This window comes from Nycticebus coucang, chromosome 2 (assembly GCF_027406575.1).
Source record: "Nycticebus coucang isolate mNycCou1 chromosome 2, mNycCou1.pri, whole genome shotgun sequence".
NCBI lineage: Eukaryota > Metazoa > Chordata > Mammalia > Primates > Lorisidae > Nycticebus > Nycticebus coucang.
The window spans coordinates 6,532,884-6,553,488 of record NC_069781.1 but is presented as its reverse complement, the minus strand read 5'-3'; the positions used below and the strand labels follow the sequence as shown (position 1 = coordinate 6,553,488).

Sequence of the window (20,605 nt, the reverse complement as noted above, 5' to 3'; positions counted from 1 at the left end):
AGTGTCAGGCCCCAGGGGAACCACTCAGGACCCTGGGTGTCCAGAGAAAGTGGCCATGGGAATCAGCAGGACAGAGGCTAGGCTAGGGCTGGAGCCTCTCACTGGGGACGGGGCTGCCTGGACCCTGCAGAGTGGTCCAGGAAAGAGAAGCTGCTCTAGGCAGGCCTCAGAGGTCATCCTTTGCACTCCTTTCTCCTACAGATGGGAATTCTGAGGCCCAGAGAGGGGAAAGGATTTGCCCCAGGACACACAACATGGGAGAGGTCAAGCTAGGAGGAGAGTCTGGCCCTGGCCACCTGTCCTGATGACCTCTAGGCACACCCTTCCAGCATTCAAAACAGAAATTCCTATCTTCCCACGTCCTGTTCCTCACCCTGGACCCCATTTCAGGATCACAGCCCCTAGGTGGCCAGCCAGACTCGGAAGCTGCTCTCAGCTTCGCCCTTCACAGCCAGGCTGGAGATGTTTCTGCCCCAACACTTTTGGGCACAGTCACACTCTGCTCCCAGGCCCTGAGGACCCCAGCCTCTCTCTGTACCCATTCAGGACACCTTGCTCCTCTCAACCTCTTGTGGCAGCTTCGGAACTGTCCCTGTTTCCACACCACCCCCAGTAGGCCCATGTTCCTGCAGACAGGGATGGCTTCCCCACACCAAACCTGCTTCTGTACCATCTCTGCCAAACCTTCCTGGGACCCCAGTGGACCCTGGTGAAGTCTAGGCTTTTAGGCAGGACCTGTACTGGCCCCTGCCCACCTGCCAGCTTCCCTTCTCCCACTCCCCACACTGCCATTTGCAGCCACGCGGCTTCATTCAACCCTTCAAACTTTTGCTTCTGAGCTGTTCACACACTGCTCTGTGCCAGGGGTGCTCTTCCCCACCCCCTTATCTGGGCTACCCCATCTTCCTCCAGGTCTCAGCTAAGATCCTGCTTCGTCTGGGAAGCCTTCCCAGATCTCTCCAGGCTGGGCTAGGCCCTCCCTCCCTCCTGGCACTGCCTGGTGCTTACTCTGATCACCTGTGTTATAATTCCCTGTTTATTCTCTGGGCCCTCAGGTGCAGGGACAATTTCATCACTCATCACTCCATGCCCTGTGCCCAGCCCAAGCCCCAGCCCCAAAGTGTAGACTCAGCAAATGTCCAGTGGCTGAATGAATGAACGAACATACAGCCATTGTTACCTCCTACACAGCCCCTGGCCCCTGTACCACCCAGAAGGGGGACATTTTTTATTCTTCAGGACCCCCTCAATTCAGAGGGCCACCCAGGGCTGACTCACCCTATGCCCTGGCCCAGCTCCATAGCAGGGAGGCTAAGGGAGTTGTTGGGGGGAGTGGCGACGTGCCCTGAGGCCAGCCGTGTGCCCTGGGCCTGTCTAAACTTGTTAACTCCTGGGGAGGAGATGCTCCGTCAGGGTGACAGCTGAGGGCCCCCTGTCAGCTCCCATCAGCTCCCTCCCCACCCTGCCTTCCATCTCATGTTGCTGGTCTCTCACCTCCTCTGAGAAGCCTCCCCGGTTTGTCCTCTCCATCCTGGGATTCATCCGGCCCCTTGTCTGTTCCCTTTGTGCTTCTTACTGCAATCTGTCACTATCTAAGTCATCAATTTGTTTCCTAGGGCACTGCCTGTCTTCCTGATTCTCTGGGGAGCCGCATGAGGTCACAGACCACCCTCCCCTGCAAGGTGGTAACCCCAGTGTCCAGCCCAGGGTGGCAATGCCCCCTAAAAGAATGTATGAATGAATGGAGGCCAAGGTACAGAAAACTGTGGCCCTGGGGCCAAGCACACTGGGGGTTGAATCTGGGCTCTGTTCCTGACTGGCAGAGTGGTCCTGGGCAAGGGGTTGCCTCTGCTGAGCCTCAGTTTCCCTGTCTGCAATGTTTACCTGTATAGTTGGTGCACTCCGTCCAGATCTGGCCCCTACAAAGCCTCTCTGGTAGTGACCTTGTCCTTGTTCAGAGGGACAGGATGGCACCCTGCAGAGGTGTAGACAGATGGGCTAAGGCCTGGCAGCAGGGTCCCCAGGGACTGCGTGTAGCCAGTGACTAAATTTTCTCTCTTCTAGTTCCCCACAAGCCCCGCCTGGTTCTCACTTCCTGCTCTTGAAGCCTGTCCAAACAGTGGGTGACATCTCCCCACTTGACAGAAGGGAAGACTGAGTCCCAGGCCTGTGGACAGAGAGCACAGACTTATAGAGACTCTGAGCCAGACAGGGCATCCTCAGAAACCACCGAGACCAATGTTCTCACTGAATGGGAAAACTGAGGTGCCCTAGAGGGGCAGGCCCCCACCCGTGATACTAAAACGGGTCTGGACCCCAAAGCTGGGCAGGGATCTGTTTTTCCCTCCTGTGTTGCCCCCAACTCTGGGCTCCAACAGAGGTTGCAGAGCTGTCAGGAGGGATCAGGCCTATCTCCCCGGATTTAATTAACGGGCCTTTCATCTTTGTCCTGGAGGGATCAGCTATCTTCTGTCTTCTTAATTAACGTTCATTAAGCAAATCAGAACAACAGGGTTTTTCTCCCTCCTTTCTTTGCCTGGAAGGTTTTAACCCTTGGTAGGTGGGCTTCGGGGAAGAGAGCCTGTTACCTTTACTGGGAGCCAGAGCAGACCAGGCTTCTGCAGGGACTCCGTCACTGGCTGCATAGACCTCACTTCCTCTCGCCATACCACCTCCGTGCTGGCCCCCTGGTTGCACCTCCACCCATCCTCCTAAGTTGGAAACAGGCCTGGAAGACTCTGCTGCTCAAGAACCTTCCCTGGCTCCCTGCCACGGCTAAGACAATGGGCAGACAGACCTCTGCCTCTTCATTCCTGCTCCCTCTCTAAGCCAGCTCAGTACCTGCTCCCCCCCAAAGCATTCCTCTCCCCTCAGAATCAGCTCTCTCCATGAGGCCAGGGCAGCTCCCTAAGTCCCTGCACGGAATATTCAGGCACTACTATTCCTAAGGGACCCCAAAGATCTCCTGGGTTGGGGGAACAGGACCAAGGCCACTGGTCCAGGCACCCCCACCAGTGGGTCGAGGCCAGTGTGCCCCATGTGCTTCTCACCAACTCTATGAACTGGCACCAGCGGGGCCTTCATGTGGCATGTGGGGGGCACCTAGGCAGGACTAGAGATCCCGGGGGTGGGGATATAAGGATGCTACCCAGGGAAGATGGGCTGCAGGGTAAGGGCCTGGGGTTGGGAAACCAAGGCTACATGGCCATGGCTTCTGTCATATGTGTATAGAGGGGGACCCCAGCTTCAGGGCACAGATGCCTTGCTTGCTGGGTGATGTCCCTACTGGCAGGTCCACCAGAGTCTTCTCTTGATGGAGAGTTGGCAGCATCCACCTTATTGCCCAGTGTCTTGAATGCCAACTTCACAGCTCCCCTGCCAGCTCACTGTGAGCCCTTCCAGAGTTACAGAAGTAGTCACTGGCCATAGTCACCCAGATTTGGGGAGCTATCCTGAGACTTTGTGGCACACTTTGCTTCCCAGATTCTGTGGCTCTGGGCCCTCCTTGTATCCTAGCCTGGGAGGAACCAGCCACAGCCATGGGAGAGACCTGGTCACATCCTGCAATGAACATGCGCCCAGAAGCTACATCCCGTCTCTGGGTCTGCCTTCCCACCTGTACAGCCTGCACCCTGGACCCCATGACCTTCTTAGGCCCATCTTCTCAGACCCCAAGCCACAGAAAATGAAGTGATGTTTAGCTGCATACCACTCACCAGAGGGGGAGGGGATAAGAGCTGCCCTGCTGTCCCTCCCCTAGGCTGTTGGAACAGCAGTCACTAAGAGTGGCTCACATCTGTGATCCCAGTATTCTGAGAGGCTGAAGTGGGAGGATCACTTGAGGTCAGGAGTTCAAAACCAGCGTGGGTAACACAGAAAGAACCCATCTCTTAAAAAATGAAAAAAAAAAAAAAAGGTGTGGTGGCACCTGTAGTCCCAGCTACTTGGGAGACTGAGGCAGGAGGATGGCTTGAGCCCAGGAGTTGGAGGCTGCAGTGAGCTATGATCGTGCCACTGCACCCCGGTCTGTACAACAGAGAAAAACTCTGTCTCTAAAAACTATATAAAAATAAAATAATACCCTGTTTCCCCGAAAATAAGGTGTGCTCCCAAAGATGAGCTAGGTCTTATTTTCAGGGGACGTCTTATCTTTCCTGTAAGTAGGTCTTATTTTCGGAGGATGTCTTATTTTCGGGGAAACAGGGTAGTAAAAAAGAATCTGAGAGGCCAGTGACCTTTGGCTGCCCCTCGGAGGCTGAGGGATCTCCAGGCTGGGTGGTGGGGGCAGGGACGGGACTTTGTCATCAGCGGTGGGGTGGAGGGTGGCCTGAGCCTCCAGCAATTGGAGCCCGGCTCCAAGCCCCATTCGGGACTCCCCATCAGCCCGGCTGCTCCGGGACCGCGGCCTCTAGCAGAGCTTCCTTCCTGGCGCTGGTCAGCTCCCCCGCAGCACCAGTAGCCAGACGCGTCCTCGCCACCAGAGGGCGAGAGGGGCGTCCCGGTGTTGTGGCCAATGTCGCCACCTGGTGGATGGTCCCGTGAGCACAAGCACCTGGACGTGGAGAAACCCGGGATGCGGAATGAGGGGAGCCTGGGAGGAGGGGACACCCCCACCCCCGCAGACCTTGAAGGAGAGTCCTCTCAAGGGCTGCTACTAGGCCTGGGAGCCTGCTGCCACCGCCACCCAGATGTGTCTCAGCACCCTCAGGGCTGGAGAAGGGGCAGGGAACGGTCCTGCTCTGTGATCTCTCTTGTCACCAGAAAAACCCACCAGCGGGGCGGAAGACAGCTCTGCTCACATCCACCTTCTAAGTCTCAGGCAAGGACATGCACTGGCAGAACTTATTTTGCATGCAGGACCCCAGCTGCAAAGGTGGATTGGAAGAGGAGTGCATAGCGTGCCCACCTCAGAGGTCAGGATGACTCCAGAGAAGGAGGTGGGACAGGGGCTGTGTCACTCCCACAGTCATGCGAGTGCTGGAGACAGGTGCGAGCCTGGGTCTGACTCAGGAGGCCAGGTGGCTTTGCTCCTGCAGTACAGGTCTCCTCCTGCTGAGACAAGCAAATCAGTAGCAGCCGCACGCATTGAGTCCAGAGGAGGCCCATTAATTTGTCCAAGCAGAGTCCTTGACTGCCAATTATTAGGGGTGGTGATGTCTGCTTTGCCCCGAGTGAGGGAGGAAGAGCACTGACCTCTTTGGCCACACCTCCTATATCAGGCCCTGAGCTCTGGAGGGTCCAAATCAATGTTTTCCCCCTCCCATAGGCTCACCCGCACACCCCACCACCTGTCTGAATCTTCAAGTCTTGCTGCACCCAGGTTGCTAAGCCACTCGCCACTGTCCACGAGGTCCAGTCCACCTTCCCCAGATGGCAAATACTGCCTACTGGGACCATTATCCCCAGGGCCACCCCAGAGTTGGGTGGAAGGGCGTCAGCAGTCCATTTCGATTCCGTAACTGTACATGGAGCTGACCCACCTGGGAGCCAACCTGGGGCTTTTCTCTCCACCAGCTGGCCATAGGGAACCCTCGTCCTCCAGGGCATAGTTGTGAGCCAGAGAGGAGGCATCAAGTCTGGGAGTCTGTGTCACCTCTCACATAGCTCATTTGCACTCTGAACCATCCTTGCCCTTTTTGTGAAGGATGGCTGCTGGGCCGGCTCCACTCTGTGACTTAGTTATTTCATGACACTGGCTCTGGATGGCAGTACAGGCCACATGGTCATTTGATGACCCCTGATCATCACTCAGTCTCTGCAAGAGCCTGGTAGCAAGTCAGGACCTGCCTTTTGCGGCCTGGAGCACTCTGTGAGGCTGGCATGCCTTGCTTCAGAACTCTAGGCATCAAGATTGTGATTTTTCTCTTGGGGCTCATCATGACATGGCTCCTTTCCCTCCACAGACAGCTGAGCACATGGCCTACAAGGCAGCACTGCTCATGTACAGCCTGGAGCTGCTGCTTGGCCTTTTCCTACTCTGGGCACCACTCAGAGCTATTAGTTGTTCTGAGTTGCTCCTCTGCCTCATGAAGTGGGTCAGAAAGGTGTTCCTAAGTGCACAATATGCTGCTTCTAGAACCTAAAGAGGCCCACCAACATTATGCTTCTTGTCCTGTACTCTGGAGGGTGTGATGGCTCATCTTATATGTGTACTTGATAGGCCACAGTGCCCAGGCATTTGATCAAACAGTATCCAAGGTGTTTTTGTGGACGTATTTTTTAGATGAGATTAAAATTTAAAGTAGTACTCTTTGAATTAAGCATATATATATATATAAAATGTAGGTGGCCTTATCCAATGGATTGAAGGTCTTTATAGAAAAAAAACCTTATCTCCCTTGTGGAAAAGGGAATTCCACCAGAAGACTGCCTTTGGACCTGAACTTCAACTCTGCCTGAATCTCCAGCCTATTGGCCTATGCTGCAGAGTTTGGACTTGTCAGGCTTGATAAATCACATGAGCCAATTTCTTAAAATAAATCTTTATTTTATTTTATTTTTGCAGTTTTGGTTGGGGCCAGGCTTGAACCCGCCACCCCTGGTATATGGGGCCAGCGCCCTACTCCTTGAGCCACAGGTGCCTCCCTATTTCATTTTATTTTATTTTTTGAGACAGAGTCTCACTCAGTCACCCTGGGGTTGAGTGCATGGCATCATAGCTCACAGCAACCTCAAACTCTTGGGCTGAAGTGATCCTCTCAGGCTCCTGAGTATCTGGATCTATAGGCAACTGCCACAGTGCCTGGGCATTTTTAGCGATGGGGTTTCACTCTTGCTCAGGCTGGTCTCGAATTACTGAGCTCAAGAAATCCACCTGATTTCTTGTGGCAATTGCGGCAAAGAAACCGGAGGCCAGAGCAGAGAGAATCTGTGGGATTGATGGCCTCAACAGCCCCTCGCCATTAGCTCCAGAGAATCCGGGCTTCAGGGCTTGTCTCTGTGATTCTGGGAACAGCCGGGTGCCCTCTTGGCTGGGTGCAGGCAGGAGGGGAGGCTGTGCGAGGGGAGAGATGAAGCCACAGGCTGGCACCATACACATACATAAACTCTGGTGAAAAGGGATCTCAGAGGAATTGGAAAGAATCGGGTCCCCTCCCCAATTCCCCCAATTTAGAAGAGAGGAGCTTTTAATGGTCTTGGCACAGGTTGAAAGTTTGCAAAATACAGCTGTGAGCGCCATCCCACAATCAGAGTCGCCTGTCCTACCCCTGCACTTGTTGGGTGAAATGTGCCTCTGAGAAGTGCAAATACATGGACTCCACTGAGGAAAAAAAAAATGCAGCTTTCTTGTGCCTCTTGGCCTAAGCCCGCTGCATCCTATGCCTGGACAGTGTTCCCTTCCTACACTCCACCCCTGCTCCACTGGCCTGGCCTGTGTTGTTCCAGCAAGCCTCAGCTGTAGTACCAACTACTCAGAGGAATCTCTCTTGCTTTCCACGGCACCTGCCAAAACCCTCCACTAGGTTAGGCGCCCCTTCTGATCATCCTGTATTGGCTTTCTCAAAGCCTCCATCACACTGAACTCTAATGTTATACCTCCACCATTAGCATGGTACCTGGCAAGGAGTGGGCAGATATTCAATAAATGGGTTTGGTTTTTTGAATGAAAAAAAAAAAAAAAGAAATCCACCTGCCCTGGCCTCCCAGAGTGCTAGGATTACAGGCATGAGCCAGCCTAAATCTCTATTTTAATTGATTAACTTCTCTCTCTCCATATATATGCATTTTCTCTCACTACATGCACACACAGAATCATGCAAGGACACTTTATGAAAAATGCATGGGTAGTTGATGTTGTCATGGTGTGAACATCATGGAATGTTTTTACACGAACCTAGATGGCACAGCCTACTGCACATCTAGGCTATATGGTCTAGTATATTGCTCCTAGACCACTAACCTGTATGCGTGTTACTGTATGGAATACCGTAGGCAATTATAACACAATGGTATTCATATATCTAAACCTAGAAAAGATACAGCATTTTTACTGTATCTTTCCTATAAAGATAAAAAACAATGGTGCAGGGTGGCACCTGTGGCTCAAGGAGTAGGGCGCTGGTCCCATATGCTGGAGGTGGTGGGTTCAAACCTAGCCCTGGCCAAAAACCAAAAAAAAACAATGGTGCACCCATACAGGGCACTTACCATGAATGGAGCTTGCAGGACTGGCAGCTGCTCTGGGTGAGTCAGGGAATGAGTGGGGAGTCAATGTGAAGGCCGAGGACACTACTGTACACTAGACTTTATAAATACTGTACTTTATAAACATCGTACACTTAGACTACATTACATTTATTTATTTATTTATTTGTTTTTTTGTAGAGACAGAGTCTCACTGTACCACCCTCGGGTAGAGTGCTATGACGTCACACGGCTCACAGCAACCTCTAACTCTTGGGCTTACGTGATTCTCTTGCCTCAGCCTCCCAAGCAGCTGGGACTACAGGCGCCCGCCACAACACCCGGCTATTTTTTTGTTGTTGTTGCAGTTTGGCCGGGGCTGGGTTTGAACCCACCACCCTCGGCACATGGGGCTGGCGCCCTACTCACTGAGCCACAGGTGCCGCCCTACATTAAATTTAGTTAAACAATAAAATAATTACACTACAAAGTTATGACAGTTATGACATCACTGGGCAATAGGAATTTTTCAGCTTTTAAAATTCTATGGAACTACTGTTGTACAGGCAGTCTGTCATTGATCAAAATATCATTATGTGGCATATGACTGTGTATTTAAAGTTAGCACTGTTAGCCAGTCCCTGCAAATGTCTTTGGAGCATAATCCCACTCCTTTTTTGGCAGGCCTGGAACCTCCTCAATCAGGCCATGTAGGGTTTAATACTAATTAATGGACATCTGGCCAAGAGGATCATAAGGAAGGCAGGATTGTCTTACGGGACACCTGCCTCATTTGAGGCTCCTGTGTACATGAGGCAGTGGTGGTGGGGATGGTGAGCACTATCCTGTGGGGAGGGGTCACCCGTTTTGCAGGCCCACAGCATTTCAGGGAATCTGGAGATTCAAAGTTCTCAGCACATCATCAAGATCCAAGATCTGTGTCCTAGGTCTCAGAGACCCACTCCTTCCTGATCTGGTCACTGTGGCATAGGACAATTTCCAGGAGTGAGAAGTTGATTTTCTCTGAAGTTCTGCTAATCTTATGATCAGACCCTGAGCCTAGTTTTTTAAAGATTATGCCCTGTGGCTAGAGTTGACAATGTCTTTAACTGTTGCCAGCAAGGGCCCCTGGATTTCCAGCTTTCCTTTGGACTAGTGACTGATCACCTTGAAGTGGTCATTTTCCCTTCTCAAAGCATCACTGATGCTCCATAAGAGCCACCTGAATCCAGAGTCCCTGTAACCACTACTCCCCATTCTCAAACATCAGAGATTGCACGAACCAGTCACTGGCTTCCACCTGTACCTTGGCCACGTTCACCACGTTCATTGATTGCAGTGTCACTATAATGATATTATCAATACCCCACCTGGCTTCAGTGCACTAGCTGGCTGGTATCAGTGACATGTTATGACTTCCTGAACCCTAGGCATTTTTACCTTAGTGTAGTGAATTTCAACCAGTGTGCCACAGCACACTGGCATGCCAGGAGGGGATCTTAGGTGGTGCTAGGAAAATTTTTAAAGATCATTAATTAAATTATTTTCAAGAAAGGTTCAAAGCACAATAAGTATATTATCTTTTTACTTCTTTTTTTGATCAATATAACGTAAGTGCGCCCAGAAAGTTTAACTATAGGTTCAATATGCTGTGAGATAAAAAAAGGTTGAGAAACATTGCCTTAGTGGGTTCCTTTTTAAAGGTTCCTTTTAAAAAATATTAAAAATTAGCTGAGTGTGGTGGCTCTTACCTGTCATCCTAGCACTGTGAGAGGCCAAGGTGGGTAGATTGCTTGAGCTCAGGAGTTTGAGATCAGCCTGAGATCGAGATCCTGTCTCTACTAAAAATAGAAAAACTTACCGGTCATTGTGGCAGGTCTCTGTAGTCCAGCTACTTGAGAAGCTATGGCTAGAGGATGACTCATGCCCAAGAGTTTGAGGTTGCAGTGAACTAGGCTGATGCCAGGGCAGTCTACCCAGGGCAACAGAGTGAGACTGTTTAAAATTATATTTGACAACTGCATTGATACAAAGACAAATGTATTAATATATTAAAACATTTTCTTTAAGGCTGGGTGCGGTGGGTCACATTTGTAATCCTAGCACTCTGAGAAGGCAAGGCAGGTGGATTGCCTGAGCTCAGGAGTTCAAGGCTAGCCTGAGCCAGAGTGAGACCCAGTCTCTAAAAATAGCTGGGCGTATGGCGGGCACCTGTAGTCCCAGCTACTAGAGACAAGAGGATCGCTTGTGCCCAAGAGTTTGAGGTTGCTGTAAGCTATGATGCCAGGGCATTCTACCAAGAGCAACTCAAAAAAAAAAAAAATCCAACATTTTCTTCAACCTAAAAGTTCATTTTTTCCCATCTGACTTTGAAAACAAATTAGAACATTTTCATAGGCTCCTAAAAGTACTGTCAGCCACCATGTCTCCTGTGCCTAATGAATGAATTGGTTTTGGATGGGCGCGCAGCCCAGCAAAGGGCATCTGGGTGGGGCACCGACAGTCCACTGCAATCCTGTTCCTGGCCATTAAAGAAAACTCTAATGAAGAGTCCTCCACAACACTGTCAAAGAACAATTTGGGGCCAGGTGCAGTGGCTCACTGTTATCCCAGCGCTTTGGGAGGCTAAGGCAGAGGTCACTTGAGGCCCGAAGTTCATGGTTATAGCTAGCTATGATCACACCACTTCACTCCAACCTGGCTGATAGAGTGAGACACTATATCTAAAAAATAAAAATAAAAAAAAATTTGGAATTACATTCAATTGATATTTTTAATTTGGGAAGGATTTATATATTTAAATAGTTGGAAACCCATGACCACAAATGCTGATTTCTTTATTCAGGTTTTATGTTATTTATGTAGAGTTTTATAATTTCCTTCATTTATGTCTTGCATATATCATCCTAGATTTATTATTAGTTATTGAATCATTTGTATCATTTTGTGAATGGAAATATTTTCTCTACATTTCTAAATTATTGTTGGCATTAGTTTTAGCACTTTACCGTGTACTCAGCCATTTAATTTTAAATTCTTATTAATTCTCAGAGCCTTCAGTAGAATGTTTTTGTTTTGTTTGGAGACAGAGTCTCACTCTGTCTCATTGGGTGGAGTGCTGTGGCGTTATAGCTCACAGCAACCTCAAACTCTTGGGCTCAAGTGATTCTCTTGTCTCAGCCTCCTAAGTAGCTGGAACTACAGGCACATGCCACAACACTCAGCTAATTTTTTTCTATTTTTGGTAGAGACAGAGTCTCACCCTTGCCCAGGCTGATCTTGAACTCTTGAGCTCAAGCAATCCACCTGCCTTAGCCTCCCAAAGGACTAGGAATACAGGCATGAGCCACCGTGCCTGGCCTTTAGTAGAATCTTCTATGTTTTCTAGATGTATCTTCAGATAAATATATTTACATCTCTTAAATTTTTTGTCTTTTTCTTTTAGCTGGAACTTACAAATAATATGAGTGGTGACATCAACCACTAACTTTACTTGGACCTATTTCTGGAATGCTATCCCATGGATCCATTCTACAGTCCTTTCCAGAACTATGCTGTTTTAATTATATTTAAATAACTGTTAGTTAACCACCCCACAACAATTAATCTTTCAAAATTGTGTTGACTCCTCTCCTCTCATTTTGGTCTTTATCTCAGTGGAGGTACCTTTAGAATTTCACTCTTTAATACAATGTTTGTTGAACAGCATATTATCGTGTTTTGGAAGTTTATTTCTATTTTCCTTAGTGTTCTTCTGGGAATGGCTGCTAAATTTTATCAAATGGGTTTTCTCCTTCCATTTACTAATTTTAATGAATAGGAGTAAAAAGGGACTTCTACGGGGGAGAAGACAAGGGTGGCCTCTCCAAGGTGAAGCGTGCTGGGGTTGGGTGAACACATAAGGTTAGTCTCTTTGCTTTGAGAACCCAGGCAGCAACAGGAGCACTTTCCAGAGTTAGGAGGAACCATCTCGAAAAGCTACCTATGTGCATTTTATCCACAGAAGGAGACGCGCAAACGGCAAAGACCCGCTGAAGATCCTTGTCCCCTTTAATCTAAGGACCTTAAAGGCATTGGTGAGCAGTTTCCATTGAATGAGCAGTCACTGAGACCTTAATGATCCTGTATCTTTGCCAACCCCATTCTCCAGATGTGGACACTGAGGCTCAAAGATGCCTGGGGGGCCCCCGCTGCCGGGAGGGTCCGGGTCGGGAGGCAGCTCTGGGGCTCCGGAGCCGGGCACTCCCGGGCACGTCCACCAGGTGGGGGTGAGCTCCAGGGACCGCGCGGCCTGGGCGCGGGGGCGCCGCCCGCCGCCGGTCCCTCCCTCCAGCGCTCCCGCCCCCGTCGTGGGTCCCGCCCGCCGGCGAGGGCGGGCGCGAGCCGGCGGGCCGGCAGAGCTCGGCGTCGGTGCCCTTGGCCATGGCCGTGGCTGCGCTCCTCCTGGGGCTGGCGCTCGCGGCGTCGCGGGCGGCGGGCGCGGGCATGGGCGCGTGCTACGACGGCGCGGGGCGCCCGCAGCGCTGCCTGCCCGAGTTCGAGAACGCGGCGTTCGGCCGGTTGGCGGAGGCCTCGCACACGTGCGGCAGCCCGCCCGAGGACTTCTGCCCGCACGTGCGCGCCGCGGGCGCGGGGACACAGTGCCAGCGCTGCGATGCCGCCGACCCCGAGCGCCACCACAGCGCCTCGTACCTCACCGACTTCCACAGCCAGGACGAGAGCACCTGGTGGCAGAGCCCGTCCATGGCCTTTGGCGTGCAGTACCCCACCTCCGTCAACATCACTCTCCGCCTGGGTAAGTGCGGGCCTGGGTCGCCGCCACCACCACCGCGTCGCCTGTCGCCACTCCTCCGGGGCCCAAGGCATAGGCCTGAACTACTGCTGCGAGCCCCAGCTAGGGCTGTGGGACCCTGATACGGGGCCTCAGGAACAGGACTGTACCCCTTTGTGGAAGGATACACTGAGGAGCGCCCCTTGGGGCGAGATGGGGCAGGAGGCCTCCTGGGAGTCCCTTTGCAGAGCCGAGTCCGGGTGTAGTTACAGTTCCCTCTAATGGTTTTCCATCCTCCACCCAGACCGTGGTGGGGACTGTTACACACCAGGGAGTGGACTCGTTCACCCTCTAGGGCAGGGGCTTCTGGTATTGGGGGGTCGTCTGGTGGACTTCAGTGGCTCAGTGGACCCCCGAGCTGCCTGCAATCTTGGGTTGTGCTCTGGATGGTGGGAGCTGAGACATTCAGGAAAAGAGAAGCCTTCTGGGTGGGAGGTCCAAATTTGTCCTGCTGTTAGGTGGCTTGCTTTGCCCACTCCGTGCCAGGGTGCAGCAGCCTTAGCACCCTGGACCTCGGAATCCCAGTCTGGACCCAGCCCTTCACTTCAGGGAGCCAGAGTGCCCCTTCCCCTCCATTCCAGCCTCCACAGCCCTTGAGGGAGGAGGTCACTGGTCACAGGCCCTGATCTGCCACAAGTCAAGATCTCCCAAAGCTTTGCAAACTCCAAGTACTTTTATAACTCATTTTTGACTGCTAAGCCTGACCTGAAGCTATTTCTAGGCTTTATAAACTATTTTCACTAGTTTATCCTAGTGAAAATGAACATTCATACATTTTGCCGCTGAGATCTCCTTTAAGTACAGCCTGCAAGCCCAGACCCCACTGGGGTGTTAACATAATGTGTGATGTACAACCTGGATCATCTTTCTAAACCCTGTGAAGTTCTGAATTCCAGAACCCATCTGGAGCCCAGGAGTTTGGAGAAGGGATGATAAGATGGCATACCCATGTTTCAGATGAGAAAATTGAAGCTCAGAGAGGTTAAGTGTCTTACCCAAAGGCAAGCAGCTGCTAAATGACAGTCTGGACCTGAACTCCACCACCCATCAAATGTGTTGGCTCCTCCCAAGCCTGGGCGACAGCATCTTGGGAAGGGCTAGGAAATGACACTGGAGTGAGGTGAGGGGAGGACAGTGAGGCCCCTCCTGCCTGCTGCCACCCCAGGGCCACGTCACCTTCTTATGGCCTGTCTAGACCACCAGGTGGGGCTTCTGGATGGAGTGAAGTCTCCTACCCAGGCAAGGAGGAGGGACAGGAAGCCAGTGGGCTGGGGGGAGGCTGGGGGAGCTGTCTGGATGGGGCTGGCAGGACCCCAAGGCCACAAGGGAAGGAATCTGGGACAGGGTGGGGTCTTGCTGGGGAGACACACTGTTCCATAACAAAGAGTGTCACATGTGTTAGGGGGACCCAGGGGCCAAGGAAAGGGGCCCAGCTGGGCACAAAAGGGGAGTAGGGGATGGAGGAAATGTCCATGCGTTTGGATTTGGGGACAGTTCCCACTTATCTACTGAGTGCTCACCACATGCCATGCCCCGTGTTTGAGCTGCACAAATAGGTGAACTCTGCACAGAACCCTCAGAAGTAGGGTATTGTGAACCTTCTCTAAGTCAACAGCCTGAGGATCAGAGAGACCCTGTGAGTGTGGAGGGAAGATGTGACCCACGCTTATGCACGCACACTAGAGTGCCTTCCCCTTGGCTAGTGTCCTTTCCGGCATGCTGTCCAGCACCAGGTACACTGTGTGTACACTGAGCAAAGAATGAACAGACAAATGAATGATGGTGTCACCTCCTCCACTCTGTGCTCTGTGCCCAGCTCAGGTTCTTCTTCACTTGCTCTGGGAGGCAGAATGGGGTAGAAATCACAAAAGGGGGCTTTGGACTGAGGCTCAGCAGAGTCACTTATTGGGCGAGTGGTGTCACTTCTCTCTGCCTCGGTTTCCTCATGTGTACAATGAGACTAGCAGTCTCTACCTCCTAAGGCTGTTGTGCGTATTCCATGAGCTGAGGTCAGAGCTGTGACGGTCCTTGTGTGTGACCAGCATCACTCTGCTGAGGACAGCTCAGGGCTGAGGCTCCCCTGCAGTTGAGCTCTACTGCAGGGATTGAGAAATGCTCTCCTTGGCCAGTGGCTCCTGAAAGACATCTAACCCCGGGCCCTGTTTACGCAAGATAGGTGCTAGGGGCTCACAGCAGCCTGGACTTTTCAGTTGCGTATGACCTAGATTTGCTCCAGGCTAAGTCATGGGTTGCATAATATTGGAGGAAGTGTCCCCAGTGTCCCTGGTGGATGCTCTGATTGTCTGAGGTGGGCCAGGGAGCCTCTCCTCTTGTTCCTTGGGCTACCTCTGTTGGCTCTATTCCCCTCCCTCCCTTGAAGGCTCACGAGAGGGGAGAGTGGGTGGCTAGCGCTGGCCCCAGGTCCCCTAGAGGGAGTAGAGTGAGGGGCAGGGGGAGATGGAGGTCCCGGAATGGAGGTCGCTGCTTTCCCAGCCCCCTGTAGCTTCTGGACATCTGTTCCAGATCCTCCCTTGCTGCGCTGAGCCGAGCCTTCCTGTCTGGAATGAAAGGCAGCAGCAGAGCTTGGCAGTTCCCAGCCCGCCTCCAAGGCCTAGGGAAGCCTCTGGGCTGGGGCCTGGTGGTAGGTGGGCAGCATGGGGGCTGCGGATAGTCATGGGGGCAACAGACTATCAGGGGATCTCACCACATGCCAAGAAAGAATTCACTGAGTAACATCCCAAGCTGGCATGGTTTGTTCTTTTACAGACAGGGAAACTGAGGCTCTGAGCATGAGAGGGTCACACAGGCTTGTAAGTCTGTCCACTGGGGCTCCCTCCTAACTGTGCTCCAGCGGGAAGTGGGTAGTGTCCAAGCGAGGCTGGTCCACATGTTCCAAGCCTGGGGAGAACCCAGGCTGGGCTGTGGCTTTAGGTGGGCACTAGGGGGTTTCCCTTCCAGCTTGAACACTTTCTTGGATTGCTGAGACCTCCTGGAACCACAGAAAGACCCCTGAGTCCCCAGGTGTGTTCTGGACCCCAGGGCCGAGAGTGCCGCTGCAGGGTCGCAGGATGGGCTCCTGCCTCCCCAGCTGCCACCCTCAGGTTCCGTTTCTTTATGTGCTGGTTCACCAGTGCACTTGGTAGTTACCAAGCCTGGCTCATGGGCCCTGAGCAAGACCGCACACAGTCCCTGCCCTGCAGGGCTCAAGGTCCGGCCACAGAAGATGGCCTATACTGAGGATAAGTGCTTTGAGAACACGTGGTGGGATCCATGCGTCTCCCTGAAGGTCGGCAGGGCTTCCCTGAGACCTAAGGGTAGTCAGATTGCCCAGTGGGGGAGGGACGTTCAGGCCAGGGGACGAAGGGACCACATGGGGAGGCAGCTCCGTATGTTGTGGGCCCTATTAGGCCTAGATGACCTCTGGTGCAGGGACTGAGGCAACCAGGGGGCCTGTCTGGCCATAGCAAGGAGCTGGGCCTGGTGGGGGCTGGACATCAGGGGAACCCTGTGGCTCCCAGCCCCCAGCTGGGCTCCACTGAGTCTTCCTGTCGAGTGGGCGGCCTTGTTTGCCTTGGCTGGAGCCAGCGCTGGGGGCCAAGTCCTCCTTCTTTCTCCCTGGACTATTGGCTGGAACACTGGGCCCAGGCAGGTCAGGGGGTCAAGGCAGTGGCCCTGGTTACCCTCCATCCACCCACAGAACTGGTCGTCAAGGCCCCTGGGCCCAGCTGGTCTTGGCCACCTCCCTTGCCTCTTGGGGCCTCCCAGAACTAATCCAGGAGTGGCATGGGTGGGAAATGCCAAAGCCCAGGAGGGTGTAGGCAGCCTCTGGTGGCCCCCCAGTGTCCAGGTCACCCCTGTGCACCTCCCAGTCTGGCTGTTGCCTGCTGTCCTGTAGCAGGGCCATAAACTGACCAGGATAGGCGCTCTTTCCACCAGATCTTTGCATATGCTGTCACTTCTGCCTGGCACACTTTCTCTTCCCACCTTCTGCTGACCCAGGGCGTGTGGTCCCTGTGCTGAGCCTTGGGGATGCAGCAGGGGTCAGGTACCCATCTGGCCCACTCAGCTTAAGAGGGGACCTCCGGGAAGCTACCCCCAACCCTCCAGGATTGGGCAGGGGGCCTGGCTATGCATTCCTGCATCCCTCCGCCTTCCCCCACCCCCACAGTCTGGGTCACACTGCCTTGAGGGTTTGGTTGGTTCATGGCCATCCCTAGCTCCCAGCAGCAGGGACTGCCTGTTTTCACAGCTGTGCCCCAGCGCCTGGCGCAGGGTGCTGGTGAAGGTTGCTGGGTGAATGAATGGGGCAGCGGGCGAATGCAGTTATGAGTGTGCGTCTATCCGGGACTGTCCTGAGTGCTGCACCGGCGTTTGTTTGTTTAGCTCTCTGTTGTGGTGATGTTCATATACTGCAAATGGGGAAACTGAGGCACTACACTGAAGTCAGTTGCCCAGTTAACCCAGAGAAATTTGAGGCCACAGAGCCAGAAAGCAGTGGAGCTGGGCTGTGAACCCAGCCTGCCCCGGCCACACGGCACTTCCTCACTGGGAGCGAGGGAGGGAGGGAGTGAAGAATGTGTGTTTCAGCCATCCTGGCCTTGCGCAGGCGTCAGGACTGCTTGCCATGGCAGCACCAGCCTCCCTCCCCTACTCCCCTTTCTTCCCGGCAGCTGTGCCCTCACCATCTCATGCCCTGGCTTTGCCTATTGAAATGGAGGTCAACATTCAGGACTTCACCTGCACCTCCTGCTCTGGCCTGGCCTCCCACATGAGCCTCTGACGGGAATCTGAGCGCTTCCTGAGCCAGCACTCATGGATGTCACACGAGGGCCCTAAACACAGGGTCCAAAGGAACGAATTCCATGTGCAGAGCAGCGTTATTGGTCATGACAGCCAAAAGGTGGGGGCAGCCCGCATGAATGCTCTATCCACACGTGGAATATTACTCAGCCTTACAAAGGAAGGAAATTCTGACACATACTGCAATGCAGATGAACCCTGAGGACGTTATGCTAAGTGAAATAAGCCAGTCGGAAAAGGACAAATACCATATGGTCTCACTTACGTGAGGCCCCTAGAATAGTCAAATCCGTAGAGACAGAAGGTAGAATGGCGGTGCCAGAGATTGCGGGGAGGGGAATGGGGACAGAGTCTCAGTTTGGGAAGATGAGAAGAATTCCGGACACGGATGATGGTGATAGCTGCCCAACAATGTGGGCTGTGAATACAGTTCAGTACTTATTGCCCCTGAACTGTGTGCACTTAAAATGGTTAAGATGATAAATGTTTGTCACCATAAAAGAAAATGTGGGGGAGGTGGCGCCTGTGGCTCGAGGAGTAGGGTGCCGGTCCCTTATGCCGGAGGTGGCGGGTTCAAACCCAGCCCCGGCCCAAAACCACAAAAAAAAGAAAATGTGGGGGAAACTGTATATATTGGCCCTTTGGGAAGGTAGTTTGGTGACATGGAGAGCCACCACAATGTTCCTGGCCTTCAGCAAAGGAATCCTACTTCTGGGAATTCAAATAAGGAAAGGAGCCTAAATGCATGAACAAACATTCATCAAGGCATTTTTTTGTAGCAGGGAGAAATTGGAACCATCAGGGAATAGTTAAATAAATTGTAGGACATAAATTCATACAATGATTGCAGCGGTTCAGTGAAATAGCTGACGGAGTTTGTAACAGTCAGGGCAAACCAAGTCTCAACGTTGAATGAAGAAAAAGAGACGAGTTGCTACATGTGGACTCAGATTTCTATTTCATTACCCCTAAAGAATAGGGCATGTAGTCAGTCCACTAGGCCAGTGGAATGAGCAGGGGTGCGTGGGAGCCAGCTAGATGAGGAATAGCAGGAACAGCATTCCAGGCAGATGGAATAGCATATCAGGTGGCCTGGAGGTGAGGGAGCCACATACTTCCAAGCAGTTTCACCACCAGTTGACACACTGGCAAGTGTGTTTGTCCTAAGGACTTTGAGTGACTTTTCTTCCTTTGTCAGTTTTCCTGCATTTTCCCAGTTTTCTTACATGAAGCATGCTCTAATTTAAAAACTGGAGAGAACACATTTTTACAAAATTTTTTTAAAAAGCAACCGCCTTGCCATGTTCTGTTTTAAGATGTTTTTCAAAGTTCTGTTGCAGTGCAGCTTGGCACCGTGACTCCTAATCCCTTAAAAGAAAGCGTGTGTAGCAAACAGAGTCCGGATCTGGGGGCGTCCTGGTGTCTGCTCCTGTTACGAGCTGGCTTTGGGGCTTGGAACCAGGCAGGGGTTAGCCCAGATGTGAATTCGCTAAAGAATGCTGTGCAGAGGTGCTGTAGGTCGGTGGTGCAGACTCCTCAGTAAACATCCAACAGCCAGACACCTCTCGGGAGGGGAGCTTGGAGCCACTTAAAAGGTAGCCAACAGCTAGAAGCATGATCAGAAAAAGGCAGTCACTGGTATTTCATGCAAACGAGCAGCATCACGCGATGGGAAACATCCCTGTTTTCCTTCCTTGCCAAGCCAGGAGTGAGAGAAGATGCAGCAACATCAGAGACACCGCAGGGACTTTCTGTTACAAGAGTTAATTAGAAAAGCCAAAAAAGCAACTTAATCCCTGCTTTGTGATGAAAAGGTTCCTGCAAGAGACAACTGAAAGCAAAGGGCCCCAAGATCTTCTAAACAGTGACAAGAATTAAATGTGCAGCCCTAACCCAGATCCTTATAAGCTCCAGGGGGTTATGAGGCTCCCAGGTGGTTGAAACAAGTGTGTTCTCATCCAGAAAGCTGAGTCCAAATGTCATCCCCAACTATTAACTGGTGGTGAAACTGCTTGGAGGTATGTGGCTCCCTCACCCCCAGGCCACCTGATATGCTATTCCATTTGACTGGAATCCTGTTCCTGCTGTTCCTCACCTAGCTGGCTCCCACGCACCCCTGCTCATCCCCCTGGCTTAGTGGACTTACACGCCCCACCTTCACTTCTCATTGCTGCCTCTTCCCTCTCTATGCTCGTGCCAGCCTGAACTGCCATGTGAAACATTCTTCTCCCTGCCTTCCCTGGCCAATGGCAACTGAACCTTGGAGCCATGCATGGGTTTGGATGCCTCGTTAATGCTCATTCAGCCTCCCTGAGCTGCTTCATCCTGTTCTACAAAGACCTGCCTGCCTCTCCCACTAGTCTGTAGCCCCTGTGGGGCAGAAGCCATGAATTCTTAGACTTGAGCATGGCTCCTGGCACACAGGAGGTGCTCTATAAATATTTGCCAGTTGGCCTGGCACAGTGGCTCAGGAGTTTGAGACCAGCTCCAGCAAGAGAGAGACCCTGTCTCTACTAAAAATGGAAAAAATTGGCTAGGTGTTATGGAGTCCCTACTCAGCAGGCTGAGGCAAGAGGATTGCTCAAGCCCAAGAATCCGAGTTTGCTGTGAGCTATGAAGATGCCATGGCACTCTACCCATGGCAACAGAGTGAGACTGTCTCAAAAACAAAAAAAAAACCACACTTGGTTGAGTGAATATGGACGAAGCATGATTGTCTAATTTGGTGCAGGTTGAGGCAGGTAGGCATGGCGGTGTGGCTAATGCTGCCACAGGTATGCCTGCAAGTCACAGTCCCTAAATGGGTCTTTTTAACAACAGCTGCATTCAGTGAGCGCCTACTGTGTGCCA

The 20,605-nt window shown here is 52.2% G+C and overlaps 1 protein-coding gene across 2 annotated transcripts in view; it reads left to right on the top strand.

Annotated features, from left to right (window-relative positions):
* The first annotated feature begins 12,511 nt into the window (after positions 1–12,511).
* LAMC3 (laminin subunit gamma 3) overlaps positions 12,512–20,605 on the top strand; it is a 66,215-nt gene continuing 58,121 nt past the window's right edge. For both annotated transcript variants that reach the window (XM_053556540.1, XM_053556530.1), the window contains exon 1: positions 12,512–12,919. In XM_053556540.1, coding sequence (XP_053412515.1) covers positions 12,547–12,919 — 373 coding nt within the window. In that variant the 5' untranslated portion in view covers positions 12,512–12,546. The remainder of the gene's footprint in view (positions 12,920–20,605) is intronic.